General features: G+C 42.4%; 1 protein-coding gene across 1 annotated transcript; it reads left to right on the top strand.

Annotated features, from left to right (window-relative positions):
- Positions 1 to 20004: 20004 nt before the first annotated feature.
- Positions 20005 to 21813, top strand: lyrm9 (LYR motif containing 9). The gene is made up of 4 exons (XM_014214974.2): positions 20005 to 20256; positions 20591 to 20753; positions 20905 to 20997; positions 21106 to 21813. The coding sequence occupies exons 2-4, from the start codon at positions 20628 to 20630 to the stop codon at positions 21118 to 21120; spliced, it is 234 nt and encodes a 77-aa protein (XP_014070449.1). The 5' UTR covers positions 20005 to 20256; positions 20591 to 20627; the 3' UTR covers positions 21121 to 21813.
- The last annotated feature ends 1822 nt before the right edge of the window (positions 21814 to 23635 follow it).

Here is a 23635-nt window from a genome sequence, read left to right as displayed (position 1 = left end):
CTGGCTGACCATGAGGTCAAGAGAGACAGAGCTGGCCCTGGAAGGTTGCTGTCTCCCTAGGCACAAACTGTTTGCTGACAAAAACAACAGAAAATGCACACATTCATTCAGGTTACAGACCATGTAATTAGGCCAAGGACCCTTAGACAAAGAGATTGCAGCAATATCTGTAGTGTAGTTATTGGATTCATAACAGTGAGACCTTGATGGATTAGAGTATTAACAGGTCTAATGTTGTGAGATAACCTGGCCGGGTGGTACCAGAATAACAACCTATCCCTCAACGTAACCAAGACTAAGGAGATGATTATGGACTACAGGAAAAGGAGCACCAAGCACCAAGCATGCCCCATTCTCATCGACGGGGCTGTAGTGGAGCAGGATGAGAGCTTCAAGTTCCTTGGTGTCCACATCAACAACAAACTAGAATGGTCCAAACACATCAAGACAGTCGTGAAGAGGGCACGACAAAGCCTATTCCCCCTCAGGAAACTAAAAAGATTTGGCATGGGTCCTGAGATCCTCAAAAGGTTCTACAGCTGCAACATTGAGAGCATCCTGACCGTTTGCATCACTGCCTGGTAAGGCAATTGCTCGGCCTCAAACCTCAAGGCACTTCAGAGGGTAGTGCGTACGGCCCAGTACATCACTGGGGCAAAGCTGCCTGCCATCCAGGACCTCTACACCAGGTGGTGTCAGAGGAAGACCCCAGCCACCCCCAGTCATAGACTGTTCTCTCTACTACCGCATGGCAAGCGGTACTGGAGTGCCAAGTCTAGGACAAAAAGGCTTCTCAACAGTTTTTACCCCCAAGCCATAAGACTCCTGAACAGGTAACCAAATGGTTACCCGGACTATTTGCATTTTGTGCCCCTCCCCCAACCCCTATTTTATGCTGCTGCTACTCTTTGTTTATCATATATGCATAGTCACTTTAACTATACATTCATGTACATACTACCTCAATTGGCCCGACCAACCAGTGCTCCCACACATTGGCTAACCGGGCTATCTGCATTGTGTCCCACCACCCGCCAACCCCTCTTTTTACGCTACTGCTACTCTCTGTTCATCATGTATGCTTAGTCACTTTACTACATGTACATACTACTTCAATAAGCCTGACTAACCCGTGTCTGTATATAGCCTTGCTACTGTTATTTTCAAATGTCTTTTTACTGTTGTTTTATTTCTTTACTTACCTACACACACACACACACATTTTCTTTGCACTATTGGTTAGAGCCTGTAAGTAAGCATTTCACTGTAAGGTTGTATCCTGAGTGGCGCAGTGGTCTAAGGCAGTGCTAGGGACATCACTACAGACCAGGGTTCGATCCCAGGCTGTATCACAACCGGCCGTGATCGGGAGTCCCATATGGTGGTGCACAATTGGTCCAGCGTCATCCGGGTTAAGGTAGGGTTTGGCTGAGCTAGGCAGTCATTGTAAATAAGAATTTGTTCTTAACTGACTTGCCTAGTTAAATAAAGGTTAAATAAATGAAAAATGTTTAACTGTATCCTGTAAAAAGTTATGATGGTTTAAACATTGTGTTGCTCTGTACAACATCAAGCACGACTTGACAAGTTTTCCCCTTTTTATTCCCAGAGCAAATGACGTCTCCAGTATGGACATTATAAACATAATAATTGGACAATTTAAAAGTTTGAATCTGTAAAAAAGATTTGATAATGGATTTGACTAATGTAAATCTTTTTTTTTTTTTAAGAAATTATCTGTTCTAAAAACTTGGAAATATCTAAAAGAAAGCATACTAGCAAGTAGTTCAATGTGCAAAAAAATATATATTTAATGGACACAGCATCCGTGACCTTTTCTTTTACCTCTGCTACTGATAACAGAGTTAAATGTTCTCAACATAAGAATGTGAGCAGTTTTAATCTTTTAGGTTTATGCAAATGCTTTTATATCCGGCAGGTCTACACAAGGTGAACTCAACACAAAATAATTAAGCTTGTGTTAAGATCAAGCTTGCAGGGAATATTGCTAAGCCCAGAAGCCACGTTCCCCTCTGGACCTGCTCGCCATGTCTCCCCCACAGATATCTCCTCACTCTCTTGTCACCTTTCAACTTGACAGGTGGAGCACTGCCCCTTCGTGATTGACATCACTTCAAACCAATTACACTGGGAAAAGCCATGTGCTAACGGAGTCACACTCCCACTATAAAAAAGGCATATCTTTTTTATAATCAGTGCCAAATCTTAATGCTATATATATTTAGGTATTTGTTAGTCCTTTAATTCAATACTAACAACTAATAGTTCAAATATATCTCCAATGCTAATTTTAGATGTGTAAAAAAATAACCAAGCAGACAGAAATATGGATGGTGGTGCTGTGAGATGGAATAGAGTTCCATGTAGTTTTGGCTCAATGCAGTACTGTGTGCCTCCAATAGTCTGTTCTGGACTTGGGGACTGTGAAGAGACCTCTTGTGGGATGTTTTGTGGGGTATGCATGGGTGTCCGAGCTGTGTGCCAGTAGTTTAGACAGAAATTGCAAAAAACTGACATATCACATTTACATAAGTATTCAGACCCTATACTCAGTACTTTGTTGAAGCACCTTAGGCAGCGTTGAGTCTTACGTATAATGCTATAAGCTTGGTGCACCTGTATTTGGTGAGTTTCTCCCATTCTTCTCTGCAGATCCTCTCAAGCTCTGTCAGGTTGGATGTGCAGCATCGCTGCACAGCTTTTTTATGGTCTCTCCAGAGACGTTTGATCGGGTTCAAGTCCAGGCTCTGGCTGGGCCACTCAAGGACATTCAGAGACCTGTCCCAAAGCCACTCCTGCGTTGTCTTGGCTGTGTGCTTAAGGTCGTTGTCCTGTTGGAAGGTTAACCTTCGCCCCAGTTTGAGGTCCTGAGAGCTCTGGAGCAGATTTTCATCAAGGATCTCTCTGTACTTTACGCCGTTCATCTTTCCTTCGATCCTGCCGCTGAAAGATATCCCCACAACATGTTGCTAGCACAGGCCTGGGCAACTCCAGTCCTCGGGGGACTGATTGGTGTCACACTTATGCCCCAGCCCCAGCTAACACACCTGTCCACATCACAAACGATCTATCATGGTCCAAACACACCAAGACAGTCGTGAAGAGGGCACGAGAAAAACCTTTCCCCCTCAGGAGACTGAAAAGATTTGGCATGGGTCCCCAGATCCTCAAAGTTCTACAGCTGCACCATCGAGAGCATCCTGACCGGTTGCATCACAGCCTGGTATGGCAGCTGCTCGGCATCTGACCGTAATGCGCTACAGAGGGTAGTGCGTACGGCCCAGTACATCACTGGGGCCAAGCTTCCTGCAATCCAGGACCTATATAATAGGCGGTGTCAGAGGAAAGCCCATAAAATTGTCAGACTCTCCAGTCACCCGAGTCATAGACTTTTCTCTGCTACCGCATGGCAAGCGGTGCCGGAGCACCAAGTCTAGGACCAAAAGGCTCCTTAACAGCTTCTACCCCCAAGCCATAAGACTGCTGAACAATTCATCAAATGGCCACCAGACTATTACATTGACACCCCCCCATGATACTGCAAATTATTTCTTCATTTGCAGTACACTTGCCAATCAGTTGGGCTGCCAGACTTAATTGCCATACCTTTTGCCTCATCCCTCTCAACCATACAATTTTTCAATTCCTCATCAATACATGGGGATCTAACAGTTTTTACAGTCATTTTCTGAAAGGGTGCGTGCTTATTAGTAACTGGAATACGTAGTTTCATAAATGCGTGAAGTGCAGCATCTGGTTGCTCCTCATTACACACCACAGACCAGCAAATATTCTTTACATCATCAACATATGAATCACTACAATACTTCTTGTATGACCTCTTATACACTATATTAGGCCCAGCCTTGGGAACTTTGGTTTTCCTAGATATGGCTATTATATTGTGATCACTACATCCTATGGATTTGGATACTGCTTTAAAGCAAATATCTGCAGCGTTAGTCAAAATGGGATCAATACATGTTGATGATTTAATTCCTGTGCTGTTTGTAACGACCCTGGTAGGTTGACTGACAACTGTGGTGGATGAATCAGAATTAGTTGGGTAACATAGATAATTAAGATGTTTTATTTGCATAATATGCTTATGTGAGATAATTGTCATTAGAATGTATCCCTTTGGACTCTGGTGTCTTTCAGTTGCACTTTTCCCTCAGCTGGGGCTCAGTCACATGGGGCCCAGAGAGGGGATAGGTCAGGCTTGTCTTTTACATGTCTCTGGTGATATGCAGAATATCAGAAAGGGAAGAGGACAGAATGGAACATTGTCTACAGAGGTATGTGTGTATGTGTGTATGTTTTACTGAGGATGGGCCTCTATGAGAGAGCACTGACAGAGGAGATTTATGATGTCTTTTGATAATTACTCCTAAAGAGCATTCCAGAGGACATGAGCTAATGGTTCTGTTCCATACCGTACCAAGGAGGGACGGTTCCAGTTTGGAGTAGGAGGACCAGACACTGGTCTATACAATGAACACTGTTGATACAGCAGTTGCTGTCGGCTATGTTCTACAGATATCTTTCATACAAAACTTAACCTTGTGACCCATTCTATGTATCTGTGGTTCGTCATGTATGTTGAGAGGGGTGTATCTTGGCTATAAAAGATCTTTGTACTTTTGTGTAGTCACTTCTCAATGGTTCATTAGAGATAGCGCATCATTGAAAGTCAAAGTGCTTTTGCAAAAGCATCTTAATTATTAAAGATGTAGTTTTAAGTATAACTCTGACTGGTGTGTGAAGTTTGTAACTCTCCTCATTTGGTAATGCAGAAATTAGCCACCACACAACCTGATCCAGTTTTGCAGACACTGGTTACAGTTTGAAGCTTTTTCCTGAGTGGGCAGCTTGATGATATCCAGTCAATATTTAAATCACCCTGAAAATATACTTCTCTGTTGATATCACATACATTATCAAGCATTTCACACATATTAGCCAGATACTGACTGTTAGCACTTGGTGGTCTATAGCAGCATCCCACCAGAATGGGCTTTAGGTGAGGCAGATGAACCTGTAGCCATAATACTTCAACAGTATTTAACATTAGATCGTCTCTAAGCTTTACAGGAATGTGGTTCTGAATATGGACTCCTCGGACATGCTCGTGTGCGTTAGAAAAAATGTCAGTTCTTTCGAAAAGTATAGATTTGAAGTACAGTGGATAAACTCATTAAATGTGACTTTTAAAGAACGTCAATGCCAGTCACAGTGTGTGGATAAAATCACTGGGGAACCAACCCAGAAACAAAATTGCCAAATTACAACTTGTGCTGTGATAATTGCGTTGTTTACTCTATAACCTGTTACAGTGGGGCAAAAAAGTATTTAGTCAGCCACCAATTGTGCAAGTTCTCCCACTTAAAAAGATGAGAGAGGCCTGTCATTTTCATCATAGCAAACATTCTTTAAAGGCCTTAACCCATAGTCATGAGGTCATAGGTGTTAGGTCTGGCAGTAGTGATTAAAGTGGGTATTTTCCTTAAAGCATACCCTGAGGCAAATGTAGGTCCATTTGTCCAACAAACATTCTTTAAAGGCCTTAACCCATAGTCATGAGGTTATAGGTGTTAGGTCTGACAGTGGTGATTAAAGTGGGTATTTTCCTTAAAGCGTACTCTCTGAGGCAAATTTAGGTCCATTTGTCCATTGATTTCCCATACTATCCAAGCACCAGTCCATTCAAGTCTTCAAAATACAGAATGTGTGTCAATCCCCACTTCAACTATGACAGACAAAATGAGAAAAAAAATCCAGAAAATCACATTGTAGGATTTTTAATGAATTTATTTGCAAATTATGGTGGAAAATAAGTATTTGGTCAATAACAAAAGTTTATCTCAATACTTTGTTATATACCCTTTGTTGGCAATGACACAGGTCAAACGTTTTCTGTAAGTCTTCACAAGGTTTTCACACACTGTTGCTGGTATTTTGGCCCATTCCTCCATGCAGATCTCCTCTAGAGCAGTGATGTTTTGGGGCTGTCGCTGGGCAACACGGACTTTCAACTCCCTCCAAAGATTTTCTATGGGGTTGAGATCTGGAGACTGGCTAGGCCACTCCAGGACCTTGAAATGCTTCTTACGAAGCCACTCCTTCGTTGCCCGGGCGGTGTGTTTGGGATCATTGTCATGCTGAAAGACCCAGCCACGTTTCATCTTCAATGCCATTGCTGATGGAAGGAGGTTTTCACTCAAAGTCTCACGATACATGGCCCCATTCATTCTTTCCTTTACACGGATCAGTCGTCCTGGTCCCTTTGCAGAAAAACAGCCCCAACGCATGATGTTTCCACCCTCATGCTTCACAGTAGGTATGGTGTTCTTTGGATGCAACTCAGCATTCTTTGTCCTCCAAACATGACGAGTTGAGTTTTTACCAAAAAGTTCTATTTTGGTTTCATCTGACCATATGACATTCTCCCAATCCTCTTCTGGATCATCCAAATGCTCTCTAGCAAACTTCAGACGGGACTGGACATGTACTGGCTTAAGCAGGGGGACACGTCTGGCACTGCAGGATTTGGGTCCCTGGCGGTGTAGTGTGTTACTGATGGTAGGCTTTGTTACTTTGGTCCCAGCTCTCTGCAGGTCATTCACTAGATCCCCCCGTGTGGTTCTGGGATTTTTGCTCACCGTTCTTGTGATCATTTTGACCCCACGGGGTGAGATCTTGCGTGGAGCCCCAGATCGAAGGAGATTATCAGTGGTCTTGTATGTCTTCCATTTCCTAATAATTGCTCCCACAGTTGATTTCTTCAAACCAAGCTGCTTACCTATTGCAGATTCAGTCTTCCCAGCCTGGTGCAGGTCTACAATTTTGTTTCTGGTGTCCTTTGACAGCTCTTTGGTCTTGGCCATAGTGGAGTTTGGAGTGTGACTGTTTGAGGTTGTGGACAGGTGTCTTTTATACTGATAACAAGTTCAAACAGGTGCCATTAATGCAGGTAACAAGTGGAGGACAGCGGAGCCTCTTAAAGAAGAAGTTATAGGTCTGTGAGAGCCAGAAATCTTGCTTGTTTGTAGGTGACCAAATACTTATTTTCCACCATAATTTGCAAATTAATTAATTAAAAATCCTACAATGTGATTTTCTGGATATTTTTTTCTCATTTTGTCTGTCATAGTTGACGTGTACCTATGATGAAAGTTACAGGCCTCTCTCATCTTTTTAAGAGGGAGAACTTGCACAATTGGTGGCTGACTAAATACTTTTTTGCCCCACTGTAGTTCATACGCCTTGTGACCGAGATGTATATAGGCCTAAGGCCGAGACAATGTGACAGTGGCAGAATAAATTCAACCGCACCTTTCTTTCATAACAAAACTGGAGCGTGACCTCTGTCAGGTGAAGTCCGCAAAGCATATTTCATGTAACAGTTACATGGTCAAGCGGCAGGTAGCCTAGTGGTTAGAGCGTTGGGCCAGTAACCGGAAGGTTGCTGGATAGAATCCCCGAGCTGACAAGGTAAAAATCGGTCGTTCTTCCCCTGAGCAAAGCCCTTAACCCACCATTACCTGGGTGCTGAAGCCGTGGATGTTGTTTAAGGCAGCCAAATCAAATCAAATCAAATCAAATGTATTCATATAGCCCTTCTTACATCAGCTGATATCTCAAAGTGCTGTACAGAAACCCAGCCTAAAACCCCAAACAGCAAGCAACGCAGGGATAGAAGCACGGTGGCCAGGAAAAACTCCCTAAAAAGGCCAAAACCTAGGAAGAAATCTAGAGAGGAACCAGGCTATGAGGGGTGGCCAGTCCTCTTCTGGCTGTGCCGGGTGGAGATTATAACAGAACATGGCCAAGATGTCCAAATGTTCATAAATGACCAGCATTTAGAGAGGTTGGACTAAATGAGTCCAACCAGAGAGGTTGGACTAAATGCGGAAGATACATTCAGTTGCACAACTGACTAATGTTTCAGACATTTTTGGCCTGCTAAACAACTATTGATTTAGAACCACGGAGAGTAAGTCACCACGGAGAGTAAGTCGCAACGAAAACAGGAGCTGCCTCCACTATTCCAGCACCATTTTAACATCATCAAATCACCTATGCTTAGTCCGCTAGTGACAACTAAAATATACCAAAAACAATTTAGACCAATCAACAGAAGACTTCTGGACCAGAACTCCCCACAAGAATAGTAAACAAACAAACACTGGACCAACTGGGGACATTTTGTTAGTCCCCAAAAGGTATAATGCTATTTGTAGGGGTTTAGGTTTACAATTAGGGTTATGGTTAGGAGCTAGGGTTAGGGCTTAGGGAAAATAGGATTTTGAATGGGAATAAATTGTTCCCCACAAGGTTAGCTATACAAGACTGAGAGAGTGTGTGTGTGTGTGTGTGTGTGTGTGTGTGTGTGTGTGTGTGTGTGTGTGTGTGTGTGTGTGTGTGTGTGTGTGTGTGTGTGCGTTCATGCAAATAGAAAAAAACTCTACTTGTAGAGAAATGCCAAAGCCATCCTCCTTTCTTTCATGTTGACGAACCGGCCTATGACTCTGTCAGACAGTACGTTGTATTTTTTGTTGTACTGGGCTACCTGGCTAAAATGCTTGCTCGCTAGCCTAACTTCCTTTCATGGGCGACGTTAGCTAGTTAACATTAGCCTTCTACATCTAGCTACATATTGAACTTCTATCCTCTCAGTCTGAGGACACAATGTATCAATTTATGGTTGGATCAGAATCACCATTATAATCATTGGCCCGTATCCAAGTCCAAATCCCTATCTCCATCCATGGCTAATATAGGAAAGGGTCCACTTTAGCTAGCCAGCTAGCCTCCCGAGGACAACACAATGAGATGCAACAATTCAAGTTATTTCTGTTAATGACATATTTCTCTTGATGCGAAGAGATCGGAGTGAAGCCAAATCCAAACTGGCTTCCCTTGACACTTTTTTTTTTGTGCGCAGGAGCATTCACAGTTGAGCTGACTCAGTTTAGCTCAATGCTGATTGGCTATGATTTTATACTTTTTTATCAAGGGAGGCCAAATGCTCGCTGGCTTCCCTTGCATTCAATGCAACGGTGGCAAGAAGGTCATACGCTTCATGACCAGACAGCATCAGATAGATGGCCTACACATAGAGACAGAAGGGCACTGTTTTGCTCACTCAGATGCTTTCTCCAGTAAGATAAATGTATTTGTTTGTGAATGGAAGGAAAATTATGAAAATGTACCTAGACTGTTCAATACAGTATGTAATGAATGTATTATAGATCATGGGATGTAACTCATTTCTATTGCCTGGGGGCACTGCAGGACTGATAAAGTGCAAAGGAGAGGAGGTAGAGGTGACGCTCTAGCAGTGGCTGTGCTGTGTGTATAGGCAACTGTGAGTGTGAGCGAGTGACATGGAACAGGGAGGGAGAGAGGAGAGACCGCAACCAACCAAGCTGACTCGCACTATAGTAGACTAATAGCTGCCATAGCTATTAATAGCAGCCTAACTGTTGGCTTTTGGTCATTGTAGCCTCTCCTTCTCCTTTAACTTTTTTATTCCATTTTAATTCCATCTTCCATTGATTTAGATATCTGCTAACTTTTTCCCCACCTGGAGGCTCTGACTGTTGCCTATTGCCACTTACGGCTGGCCAACAACAAGCTACTCACGCCCCTTTTGTGAAAAGAAAAGAGCAGCAGCATAAATTATAAAGTTCTCTCTCTCTACTGCAGCAGTCGTGTTAGGATTTATATGGGTCCTTCTGGACAAGTCAGTTAAAATTAAACATACCCGTGACAATCAGATCAGATTCGACCCAGACCCGTGACGTTATTTACAATTCTGGATCCGGACCCAATCAGGTCCCGGAGTGGGTTTCGGGTATTCGGGTACAAGTGGCTTCGTGAAGACCTCTAGGGTAAAATGACTAGGCATCAGGATAGATAGTAATATGAGTAAAATAAAGTAGCAGCAGCATGTGATGAGTGTGAAGTATGTGTGGGGGTGCTTGTGTTGTTGGTGTGTGTGGGGGAAGGGGGGGTGGCTGTGGGTGTGGTATATAGTGTTTATACACACACACACACACACACACACACACACACACACACACACACACACACACACACACACACACACACACACACACACACACACACACAGTGCTTTCGGGAAAGTATTCAGACTCCTTAATTTTTTCCCACATTTTATGTTATTCTACAATTCATTAAATTGTTTTTTCCCCTCAATCTACACACAATACCCCATAATGACAAAGCAAAAACTGTTTTTTGGTAATTGCAAAAAACTGAGATATCACATTTACATAAGTATTCAGACCCTATAGTCAGTACTTTGTTGAAGCACCTTAGGCAGTGATAACAGCGTTGAGTCTTACATATAATGCTATAAGCTTGGCGCACCTGTATTTGGTGAGTTTCTCCCATTCTTCTCTGCAGATCCTCTCAAGCTCTGTCAGGTTGGATGGGCAGAGTCGCTGCACAGCTTTTTTAGGGTGCGTGCTTATTAGTAACTGGAAAAAGTAGTTTCATAAATGTGTGAAGTGCAGCATCTGGTTGCTCCTCATTACACACCACAGACCAGCAAATATTCTTTACATCATCAACCTATGAATCACTACAATACTTCTTGTATGACCTCTTATACACTATATTAGGCCCATCCTTTGGAACTTTGGTTTTCCTAGATATGGCTATTATATTGTGATCACTACATCCTATGGAATTGGATACTGCTTTAAAGCAAATATCTGCAGCGTTAGTAAAAAAGTGATCAACACATGTTGATGATTTAATTCCTGTGCTGTTTGTAACTACCCCGGTAGGTTGACTGACAACCTGATCCAGTTTTGCAGACACTGGTTACAGTTTGAAGTTTTTCCTGAGTGGACAGCTTGATGATAGCCAGTCAATATTTAAATCACCCTGAAATGATACTTCTCTGTTGATATCACATACATTATCAAGCATTTCACACATATTATCCAGATTCTGACTGTTAGCACTTGGTGGTCTATAGCAGCTTCTCACAAGAATGGGCTTTAGGTGAGGCAGATGAACCTGTAGCCATATTACTTCAACAGTCTCTAAGCTTTACAGGAATGTGGTTCTGAATATAGACTCCTCGGACGTGCTCGTGTGCGTTAGAAAAAATGCAAGTTCTTTCAAAAAGTATAGATTTGAAGTACAGTGGATAAACTCATTAAATGTGACTTTTAAAGAACGTCAATGCCAGTCACAGTGTGTGGATAAAATCACAGGGGAACCAACCCAGAAACAAAATTGCCAAATTACAACTTGTGCTGTGATAATTGCGTTGTTTACTCTATAACCTGTTAGTTCATACGCCTTGTGACCGTGATGTATATAGGCCTAAGGCTGAGACAATATGAAAGTGGCAGAATAAATTCTACCACGCCTTTCTTTCATAACAAAACTGGAGTGTGACCTCTGTCAGGTGAAGTCCGCAAAGCATATTTCATGTAACAAACAGTTACATGGTCAAGCAGCAGGTAGCCTAGTGGTTAGAGCGTTGGGCCAGTAACCGGAAGGTTGCTGGATAGAATCCCCGAGCTGACAAGGTAAAAATCGTTTTTTCTTCCCCTGGGCAAAGCACTTAACCCACCATTACCTGGGTGCTGAAGCCGTGGATGTTGTTTAAGGCAGCCCCCCGCACATCTCTGATTCAGAGAGGTTGGACCAAATGCGGAAGATACATTCAGTTGGACAACTGACTAATGTTTCAGACATTTTTGGCCTGCTAAACAACTATTGATTTAGAACCACGGAGAGTAAGTCACCACGGAGAGTAAGTCGCAACGAAAACAGGAGCTGCCTCCACTATTCCAGCACCATTTTAACATCATCAAATCACCTATGCTTAGTCCGCTAGTGACAACTAAAATATACCAAAAACAATTTAGACCAATCAACAGAAGCTAAATATGATGTGGCTGTCAATGGTTCTGATTTGTGTGTGGACATGTTTAACTATACTTGTGGGGACTTCTGGACCAGAACTCCCCACAAGAATAGTAAACAAACAAACACTGGACCAACTGGGGACATTTTGTTAGTCCCCAAAAGGTATAATGCTATTTGTAGGGGTTTAGGTTTAGAATTAGGGTTATGGTTAGGAGCTAGGGTTAGGGCTTAGGGAAAATAGGATTTTGAATGGGAATAAATTGTATCCCCACAAGGTTAGCTATACAAGACTGTGTGTGTGTGTGTGTGTGTGTGTGTGTGTGTGTGTGTGTGTGTGTGTGTGTGTGTGTGTGTGTGTGTGTGTGTGTGTGTGTGTGTGTGTGTGTGTGTGTGTGTGTGTGTGTGTGTGCGCGTTCATGCAAATAGAAAAAAACATGTATGCTCACTCTACTTGTAGAGAAATGCCAATGCCATCCTCCTTTCTTTCATGTTGACGAACCGGCCTATGACTCTGTCATACAGTACGTTTTATTTTTTGTTGTACTGGGCTACCTGGCTAAAATGCTTGCTCGCTAGCCTAACTTAAAGTTCAAATTAAACATACCCGTGACAATCAGATCAGATTCGACCCAGACCCGTGACGTTATTTACAATTCTGGATCCGGACCCAATCAGGTCCCGGAGTGGGTTTCGGGTATTCGGGTACAAGTGGCTTCGTGAAGACCTCTAGGGTAAAATGACTAGGCATCAGGATAGATAGTAATATGAGTAAAATAAAGTAGCAGCAGCATGTGATGAGTGTGAAGTATGTGTGGGGGTGCTTGTGTTGTTGGTGTGTGTGGGGGAAGGGGGGGTGGCTGTGGGTGTGGTATATAGTGTTTATACACACACACACACACACACACACACACACACACACACACAGTGCTTTCGGGAAAGTATTCAGACTCCTTAATTTTTTCCCACATTTTATGTTATTCTACAATTTATTAAATTGTTTTTTTCCCCTCAATCTACACACAATACCCCATAATGACAAAGCAAAAACTGTTTTTTGGTAATTGCAAAAAACTGAGATATCACATTTACATAAGTATTCAGACCCTATACTCAGTACTTTGTTGAAGCACCTTAGGCAGTGATAACAGCGTTGAGTCTTACATATAATGCTATAAGCTTGGCGCACCTGTATTTGGTGAGTTTCTCCCATTCTTCTCTGCAGATCCTCTCAAGCTCTGTCAGATTGGATGGGCAGAGTCGCTGCACAGCTTTTTTAAGGTCTCTCCAGAGACGTTTGATCGGGTTCAAGTCCAGGCTCTGGCTGGGCCACTCAAGGACATTCAGAGACTTGTCCCGAAGCCACTTTTGCGTTGTCTTGGCTGTGTGCTTAAGGTAGGTTAACCTTCGCCCCAGTTTGAGGTCCTGAGAGCTCTGGAGCAGATTTTCATCAAGGATCTCTCTGTACTTTACGCCGTTCATCTTTCCTTCGATCCTGACTAGTCTCCCAGCCCCTGCCGCTGAAAAATATCCCCACAACATGATACTAGCACAGGCCTGGGCAACTCCAGTCCTCGGGGGACTGATTGGTGTCACACTTATGCCCCAGCCCCAGCTAACACACCTGTCCAAGTCACAAACTATCTATCATGGACCAAACACACCAAGACAGTCGTGAAGAGGGCACGAGAAAAACCTTTTCCCCCTCAGGAGACTGAAAAGATTTGGCATGGGTCCCCAGATCCTCAAAAGGTTCTACAGCTGCACCATCGAGAGCATCCTGACCGGTTGCATCACCGCCTGGTATGGCAACTGCTCGGCATCTGACCGTAAGGCGCTACAGAGGGTAGTGCATACGGCCCAGTACATCACTGGGGCCAAGCTTCCTGCAATCCAGGACCTATATAATTGGCAGTGTCATAGGAAAGCCCATAAAATTGTCAGACTCTCCAGGCACCCGAGTCATAGACTTTTCTCTGCTACCGCACGGCAAGCGGTGCCGGAGCACCAAGTCTAGGACCAAAAGGCTCCTTAACAGCTTCTACCCCCAAGCCATAAGACTGCTGAACAATTCATCAAATGGCCACCAGACTATTACATTGACACCCCCCCATGATACTGCAAATTATTTCTTCATTTGCAGTACACTTGCCAATCAGTTGGGCTGCCAGACTTAATTGCCATACCTTTTGCCTCATCCCTCTCAACAATACAATTTTTCAATTCCTCATCAATCCAAGGGGATTTAACAGTTTTTACAGTCATTTTCTTAAAGGGTGCGTGCTTATTAGTAACTGGAAAAAGTAGTTTCATAAATGTGTGAAGTGCAGCATCTGGTTGCTCCTCATTACACACCACAGACCAGCACATATTCTTTACATCATCAACATATGAATCACTACAATACTTCTTGTATGACCTCTTATACACTATATTAGGCCCAGCCTTTGGAACTTTGGTTTTCCTAGATATGGCTATTATATTGTGATCACTACATCCTATGGATTTGGATACTGCTTTAAAGCAAATATCTGCAGCGTTAGTAAAAATGGGATCAATACATGTTGATGATTTAATTCCTGTGCTGTTTGTAACGACCCTGGTAGGTTGACTGACAACTGTGGTGGATGAATCAGAATTAGTTGGGTAACATAGATAATTAAGATGTTTTATTTGCATAATATGCTTATGTGAGATAATTGTCATTAGAATGTATCCCTTTGGACTCTGGTGTCTTTCAGTTGCACTTTTCCCTCAGCTGGGGCTCAGTCACATGGGGCCCAGAGAGGGGAGAGGTCAGGCTTGTCTTTTACATGTCTCTGGTGATATGCAGAATATCAGAAAGGGAAGAGGACAGAATGGAACATTGTCTACAGAGGTATGTGTGTATGTTTTACTGAGGATGGGCCTCTATGAGAGAACACTGACAGAGGAGATTTGTGATGTCTTTTGATAATTACTCCTAAAGAGCATTCCAGAGGACATGAGCTAATGGTTCTGTTCCATACCGTACCAAGGAGGGACGGTTCCAGTTTGGAGTAGGAGGACCAGACACTGGTCTATACAATGAACACTGTTGATACAGCAGTTGCTGTCGGCTATGTTCTACAGATATCTTTCATACAAAACTTAACCTTGTGACCCATTCTATGTATCTGTGGTTCGTCATGTATGTTGAGAGGGGTGTATCTTGGCTATAAAAGATCTTTGTACTTTTGTGTAGTCACTTTTCAATGGTTCATTAGAGATAGCGCATCATTGAAAGTCAAAGTGCTTTTGCAAAAGCATCTTAATTATTAAAGATGTAGTTTTAAGTATAACTCTGACTGGTGTGTGAAGTTTGTAACTCTCCTCATTTGGTAATGCAGAAATTAGCCACCACACAACCTGATCCAGTTTTGCAGACACTGGTTACAGTTTGAAGCTTTTTCCTGAGTGGGCAGCTTGATGATAGCCAGTCAATATTTAAATCACCCTGAAAATATACTTCTCTGTTGATATCACATACATTATCAAGCATTTCACACATATTATCCAGATACTGACTGTTAGCACTTGGTGGTCTATAGCAGCTTCTCACAAGAATGGGCTTTAGGTGAGGCAGATGAACCTGTAGCCATAATACTTCAACAGTATTTAACATTCGATCATCTCTAAGCTTTACAGGAATGTGGTTCTGAATATAGACTCCTCGGACGTGCTCGTGTGCGTTAGAAAAAATGCAAGTTCTTTCGAAAAGTATAGATTTGAAGTACAGTGGATAAACTCATTAAATGTGACTTTTAAAGAACGTCAGTGCCAGTCACAGTGTGTGGATAAAATCACTGGGGAACCAACCCAGAAACAACATTTCCAAATTACAACTTGTGCTGTGATAATTGCGTTGTTTACTCTATAACCTGTTAGTTCATACGCCTTGTGACCGTGATGTATATAGGCCTAAGGCCGAGACAATATGAAAGTGGCAGAATAAATTCTACCACGCCTTTCTTTCATAACAAAACTGGAGCGTGACCTTGGTCAGGTGAAGTCCGCAAAGCATATTTCATGTAACAAACAGTTACATGGTCAAGCAGCAGGTAGCCTAGGGGTTAGAGCGTTGGGCCAGTAACTGGAAGGTTGCTGGATAGAATCCCCGAGCTGACAAGGTAAAAATCGTTTTTTCTTCCCCTGGGCAAAGCGCTTAACCCACCATTACCTGGGTGCTGAAGCCGTGGATGTTGTTTAAGGCAGCCCCCCGCACATCTCTGATTCAGAGAGGTTGGACTAAATGCGGAAGATACATTCAGTTGGACAACTGACTAATGTTTCAGACATTTTTGGCCTGCTAAACAACTATTGATTTAGAACCACGGAGAGTAAGTCACCACGGAGAGTAAGTCGCAACGAAAACAGGAGCTGCCTCCACTATTCCAGCACCATTTTAACATCATCAAATCACCTATGCTTAGTCCGCTAGTGACAACTAAAATATACCAAAAACAATTTAGACCAATCAACAGAAGCTAAATATGATGTGGCTGTCAATGGTTCTGATTTGTGTGTGGACATGTTTAACTATACTTGTGGGGACTTCTGGACCAGAACTCCCCACAAGAATAGTAAACAAACAAACACTGGACCAACTGGGGACATTTTGTTAGTCCCCAAAAGGTATAATGCTATTTGTAGGGGTTTAGGTTTAGAATTAGGGTTATGGTTAGGAGCTAGGGTTAGGGCTTAGGGAAAATAGGATTTTGAATGGGAATAAATTGTTCCCCACAAGGTTAGCTATACAAGACAGTGTGTGTGTGTGTGTGTGTGTGTGTGTGTGTGTGTGTGTGTGTGTGTGTGTGTGTGTGTGTGTGTGTGTGTGTGTGTGTGTGTGTGTGTGTGTGTGTGTGTGTGTGTGTGTGTGTGTGTGTGTGTGTGTGTGTGTGTGTGTTGCCTGAGCAACAATCAAGTATTTCTGTTAATGACATATTTCTCTTGATGCGAAGAGATCGGAGTGAAGCCAAATCCAAACTGGCTTCCCTTGACACTTTTTTTTTTTGTGCGCAGGAGCATTCACAGTTGAGCTGACTCAGTTTAGCTCAATGCTGATTGGCTATGATTTTATACTTTTTTATCAAGGGAGGCCAAATGCTCGCTGGCTTCCCTTGCATTCAATGCAACGGTGGCAAGAAGGTCATACGCTTCATGACCAGACAGCATCAGATAGATGGCCTACACATAGAGACAGAAGGGCACTGTTTTGCTCACTCAGATGCTTTCTCCAGTAAGATAAATGTATTTGTTTGTGAATGGAAGGAAAATTATGAAAATGTACCTAGACTGTTCAATACAGTATGTAATGAATGTATTATAGATCATGGGATGTAACTCATTTCTATTGCCTGGGGGCACTGCAGGACTGATAAAGTGCAAAGGAGAGGAGGTAGAGGTGACGCTCTAGCAGTGGCTGTGCTGTGTGTATAGGCAACTGTGAGTGTGAGCGAGTGACATGGAACAGGGAGGGAGAGAGGAGAGACCGCAACCAACCAAGCTGACTCGCACTATAGTAGACTAATAGCTGCCATAGCTATTAATAGCAGCCTAACTGTTGGCTTTTGGTCATTGTAGCCTCTCCTTCTCCTTTAACTTTTTTATTCCATTTTAATTCCATCTTCCATTGATTTAGATATCTGCTAACTTTTTCCCCACCTGGAGGCTCTGACTGTTGCCTATTGCCACTTACGGCTGGCCAACAACAAGCTACTCACGCCCCTTTTGTGAAAAGAAAAGAGCAGCAGCATAAATTATAAAGTTCTCTCTCTCTACTGCAGCAGTCGTGTTAGGATTTATATGGGTCCTTCTGGACAAGTCAGTTAAAATTAAACATACCCGTGACAATCAGATCAGATTCGACCCAGACCCGTGACGTTATTTACAATTCTGGATCCGGACCCAATCAGGTCCCGGAGTGGGTTTCGGGTATTCGGGTACAAGTGGCTTCGTGAAGACCTCTAGGGTAAAATGACTAGGCATCAGGATAGATAGTAATATGAGTAAAATAAAGTAGCAGCAGCATGTGATGAGTGTGAAGTATGTGTGGGGGTGCTTGTGTTGTTGGTGTGTGTGGGGGAAGGGGGGGTGGCTGTGGGTGTGGTATATAGTGTGTATACACACACACACAGTGCCTTCGGGAAAGTATTCAGACTCCTTGATTTTTTTCAACATTTTATGTTATTTTACATGTCACGATCACTGTCCTCGAATTCCCTGTCGTAAATAAGCCAAGGCGCAGCGTGCCGGTAATTCCACATACTTTATTGAAGGAAAATCGAACAAAACAATAAACAGGTAAAACAGAAAGAAATGTGATGCTCTGGGGCTGCTCAAAGGCAGCTGCACAAAAACAAGATCCCACAACTCAAGGAGGGAAAAAGGGCTGCCTAAGTATGGTTCCCAATCAGAGACAACGATAGACAGCTGCCTCTGATTGGAAACCATACCTGTCCAAAACATAGAAACAAAATACATAGAATGCTCATCCCATATCACACCCTGACCTAACTAAACAGAGAAAAACGGCTCTCTCAGGTCAGGGCGTGACACTACAATTGATTAAAAAAAAAAAAATCCCTCAATCTACACACAATACCCCATAATGCCAAAGCAAAAAATGTCTTTTAGTAATTGAAAAAACCTGAAATATCACATTTACATAATTATTCAGACCCTATACTCAGTACTTTGTTGAAGCACCTTAGGCAGTGAATGCAGGCACACCTGTATTTGGTGAGTTTCTCCCATTCTTCTCTGCAGATCCTTTCAAGCTCTGTCAGATTGGATGGGCAGCGTCACTGCACAGCTATTTTAAGGTCTCTCCAGAGACCTTTGATCGGGTTCAAGACCAGACTCTGAACACTGACCCCACCGGGGGAGTGGGGAAAGGGAACACTGATCCTCTGGGGGGGGGGGGTTAAAGGGAACACTGCCCTGCTGAGGGAGGGGGGGGACACTGAGTCTTTGACTCCCCACTGCATAGTGTGGTCTAGTCAGTAACAGACAACAGGTATTTCCTAGTCACTAGTAGCACCTGCGGTGTTCCGAAGCAAAACAAGGAGACGTTTAGATCAGACCACATACTTTTAATTTCTTATTTTGTTCAATATGGCATTGTACAGTGTACCCTTGTTTTCAAAGGTCATCTCATAGCTTAGAAAATGTCAATTCTCTGGGTTGTTGTCAAGAATCCTTTTATTTTGGCTAGCAGAGGGTCAAAAGGGACAGCAACATGAGTGTTCACCTGAGGTAAAGGGGAATCCTGTGGGAGTGACTGTGTTGATGGAGTGGATGGGTCAGGTCTCAGCAGCGCTGCACAGGGCACACAGACAGCCAGGCGGGGGTGATTCTTGTTTCCCTGCAGTGGCCAGTCTCTATCATTCCATTGCTGTTTTTCCCTCCCCTCCACAATGAGGTCATTCATCAGCACACACAGCAGAACTGTGAAAACCTTTGCCTAGGTGCCCTGAAACAAGGGGCTTGTGGCAAACCAGCTGGACGCCTGTGACTCATCCAACAGGGCTGGGGTGCGGACAGTCAAGTTGACTCACAATCACCACCTCACACTACACAAAGCAGCTATTAAACTAGGATTGTATTTTATGATACAGAGTAGGATTTTCTCTGTAGATGGCACAGTGCCATCTGAAACCTGAGGATGAAAGCTTTCCGTTGAAGAGCAAGATTATTTATGCGTTATTCAGTGGGGGTGTTGTGGTTTGCGTTGTGGTTTGCGTTGTTACGTACGTAGAAAGCACCTGTGTCAACATGTTGTGGGTGTTGGGTTATTCCAAGTCTTAGATTCCTGAAGAGATTATTGCTCAATTATGAATAGGTTTATAGCCTGTTGCATTCTGTTTTCTTCAAAATATGTTATTTCCATAGCCCAATATTATGATGCACTATATTTTCTGAAATATTGGAATATTTTAGAATTAGCAAAAAAAATGTATTCAGAATGAATTTCCTACATTGAAAATATAATTGACAGAATATCCATATCCATTCAGGAACTGTTTATACGTTCTATGTTTCCGTCAGTGTTGGTTTAAAGAGTACACAAATATTTTATAACTCGACCTCGATTTAACGACGAATTTCATGCTTGCCTATTACAGTTTAACCGCATGCCTATTCATTTACCAGGCTTTATTTACTAACTAATATTGTTTAAAAAAGATGACAGTGGACATAACGCTACTTTACTTTGAACAGTAGGCTAATTCAAAGAAAAACGGAAGTTGCCTGTCTGCCACCAGTGTTGTGAAAAAGTACAGTAACCGCAAGCTTCCTGTAAGTCTACAGTCACAATTTAACATACATTCTGAATCTGATCATTAACTTATACGACGGTATCAATTGATATTGATCACATAAAATGAATTGATATACGCTTCCAAAGGGGCAAGCACATCTCATTTATTGACGTCTTGTAGGGCAGGAGCGTTGCAGATGGTATTTTTTGCTGTCGGGCTGCGTTTTTCAGCAGATTGCTCGATTATCATGTTAATGCTATTCTTGGAACATTAAACATTTTTGTAGGCGTTGTGAGCTCTGACAATATCAATGTGTGACTCCAATTAAGACTACCTGAAATGTGCCCAGTTAATTGTCCTGCTATTCACAGGAGCATATTGAGGAGGAAGTAATTCTGCACGGGCAGTATGCCCCCATTACCAGGCGCTGAGTTGGTTCGTACACCGGTTCATCTGTACCGTTACCTTCTTAGATGTTGCAAGCAATTGCCAACCCGTGCAATGCAGCAACATTATCAACATGCTATAAGACAGGTACAGTCTGATTGTAGCCCATTACAGTTGTTACAGCGTAGGCTACGTAGTGTATAACTTAGACATATCTGATGGTATTGAATGTTACAAAGAGCTAGGTTATAATGGCCAAACTTGGTCAACAATTAGCTTTTTTTTTTTATCAAACTAGGGTTACAATAGTCACACAGACGAAGACGATCCTGAGAGGATTCAACTGATCATACAAAGAGCTATATCAGATGCAGATTGGATTCTCGATAAAGTGAGCATTGCCCTTGCTGTTTTCAAACTCATTTTTTAATTGACCAATCAGACAACAGTATGTGGAAAGACTAACTTTGATAAGTTCTCAATCTGTTGTGTTTTCCAGTATAATAAGAAATGAGATGTGTGAAATAAGAGGACAAGACTGCTGGCTCCATGAGACTTCCATGTGGAACAAGCCTTGATCAAAACAGGATTTAGCTTGTTCTGCCATGCAAGAAACATCCCAGGGACAGATGCATCATGCAATGTAGCAATAAGAGAAGTGATGTTTACCAACCCTCTTTACTGAGGGACCAATGGACAGTCCACATTTCTGTTTTAATGCTGCACTACACACTTGATTCAACTAGTCAAGGGGTTTGATTTGTTTATTCAGATATGTTAGTGCAGGGCTTGAACTAAAATGCGGGCTGTCTGGTAGTCCCGAAGTAGAGGATTGGGGAACACTGACATAAGTGTAGCTGACACTTCTAGTCCTCAAAGCAAGATTTGCACATGCTGTCCACTTACGTTGATCTAATGTGTATTTATAGTTACTACAAAAATCTGTTTGTATATTTGCCAATGTTACAATACAGTAGCAGGATGAGAGTTATGTTGAGTCTGTATTTATCATATGTAAACCAACGCTAGCTACGTTTCCATACAATTGGCGTCAGATTTTCATGTGAAAATTCTAAAATCTGAATTTGTTTTAATTTTTCCACCAAATTGACTTGTTGCGGATACAAATCAGTGTACGATGACTGGGTGCACACAATGTACTTTTTTGCTTAAGTTTTCATGTACCAAATAAAAATATCAAGTTCAATGTGTTTCCAGTAAAATTTGATTCCCTCCCTCTTGTAAAGTTTGTGTCATCATCCCTTCATTACCTGTACAATATTTGAGGAAATACCAAAAATATATTTGTACCATAGACTTAATTTGAAACTTAACTTGCAGTAAAGCTTTCATGACATAATATTAGCTTACAAGTATTTGATCATAGGAGTTGGGGGGAAAGGGACGTGTGCATTGATAAGCACACCAAAGAAACGATATGTGTAAGAAAGACCACACTTGTAATGGCCCACTGATGAATTTGATGGTTAACTTTTTCCCTTTTTGATTTAGGCAAAAATGAAAATGTGGCACAGACTCAACATGGATTGTTTCAGCATTGTCTCAAGCAAGAGTTCGGCGCTCGAGCAAGCGGCGTGTGCACGATCAATATCTACCTGGATGAAGCCTGAGTTGGAATGTGAAGCTAGCTAATGTCTAAAAAGCCTGAGTACATCTAGCTAGATTTATAGTGTACTCTTAAGGGTTTTCTGAAGTTAGCTAGCTTCAGTTAACTTCACATTCCAGCTCAGGCTTCATCCATGTTATGAAGGTGGATATTGATCGTGCAACCGCTGTTAATTCGAGGCAGCTTGTAACTGCGAGTTTATAGCGAACGCCAAACTCTTCATTATAAACTGGGTGGTTCAAATCCTGAATGCTGATTGGCTGACAGCTATGGTAGCTCAGACAGAATAACATGGGTATGACAAAACTAATTACGTTGGTAACCAGTTTCTAATAGCAATACTGCACCTTGGGGGTTTGTGATATATGGCCAATATACCACAGCTAAGGGCTGTATCCAGGCACTCCGTGTTGCGTCACAGCCCTTAGCCGTGGTATATTGGCCATAAATCACACTCCCTCTGGCCTTGCTTAATTAACCAAGTTTCCATCCAACCTTTTTATGCAAGTAAAGCACAAGGTGCTAAGTCAAGTAAAACAAAATATCACCTGTAAATTGTTCTGTGGAACGTGATACAGTACGTTTCCACTGTAAGTAGGCAATCAATAGAAGAGACAATGGGGCTGTTGTTCATCAATGAGTTCATCAATGGGTCATCAATTCACTAAGGGGGCACAAAGTATTTGAGGATGGCTGGGGGTGGTCCGTAGGGGGGCTGTATTGGAGAATTTAGCATTTTTCAAACACCTGAAACAGCTTCTCCCTGCAATCTAGAGCCATAGTCATTATGCTTAATTCTATGTTTAAAAAATGATATCTTTCTGCATATCTAACAATACTGGAGCCGTCTGTATCCTCCCGACTGGTCTTTCTTTTTTTAAAGAAACTAAATATGCTTCTCTGCATCTCTGCTAAAATGTGTAAAAGATTCATAGGAATTTCTTATTCAGTACATTTAGTTATTGCTCGCTTTTCTAAAGTCTACCAACCTTGCCAGCAGGCATGACACCTAAGATAGTTAGACAAGCTAGCTACTCTAACTTGATTGATGGCCTGAAATGGCATCTTGGTAATGAGGTTGGGAGATTGGGAACCTACCTGGGATAGATCATTATTTATATATTTTTGACAGGACACATCTGAGGGGGCACATGCCCCTGTGCCAGTGGCAGTCGGTGCCGTTAAATATATTTTTTTTATGAACATGACCTTATTTCTATTACAGCATATTGGATGACAGTCATTCCATTCATCCAGCTCGATGTAACATGGATAGGTTTTGCCAATTTACTACATGATACTCAAAGTTTCCCTATACCCATTATGAGGTTGCTACAACCTAACCTATGAATAAAAGTTTACAACGTAAGTGCACAGGTCAAGTGAAATTTGAGTAATCAAG

The sequence above is a fragment of the Salmo salar genome, chromosome ssa09 (assembly GCF_905237065.1).
Source record: "Salmo salar chromosome ssa09, Ssal_v3.1, whole genome shotgun sequence".
Taxonomy (NCBI): Eukaryota; Metazoa; Chordata; class Actinopteri; order Salmoniformes; family Salmonidae; genus Salmo; species Salmo salar.
Note: the sequence above shows the minus strand (reverse complement) of the source record. Positions and strands in the feature narration are given on the sequence as shown.

Coding starts and splice junctions, on each gene's coding strand:
- lyrm9 (XM_014214974.2), top strand. CDS start 20,628: ATGCCCCCATTACCAGGCGCTGAGTTGGTTCGTACACCGGTTCATCTG. Junction 20,754..20,904: donor ATCAACATGCTATAAGACAG/GTACAGTCTGAT, acceptor TTATCAAACTAG/GGTTACAATAGTCACACAGA.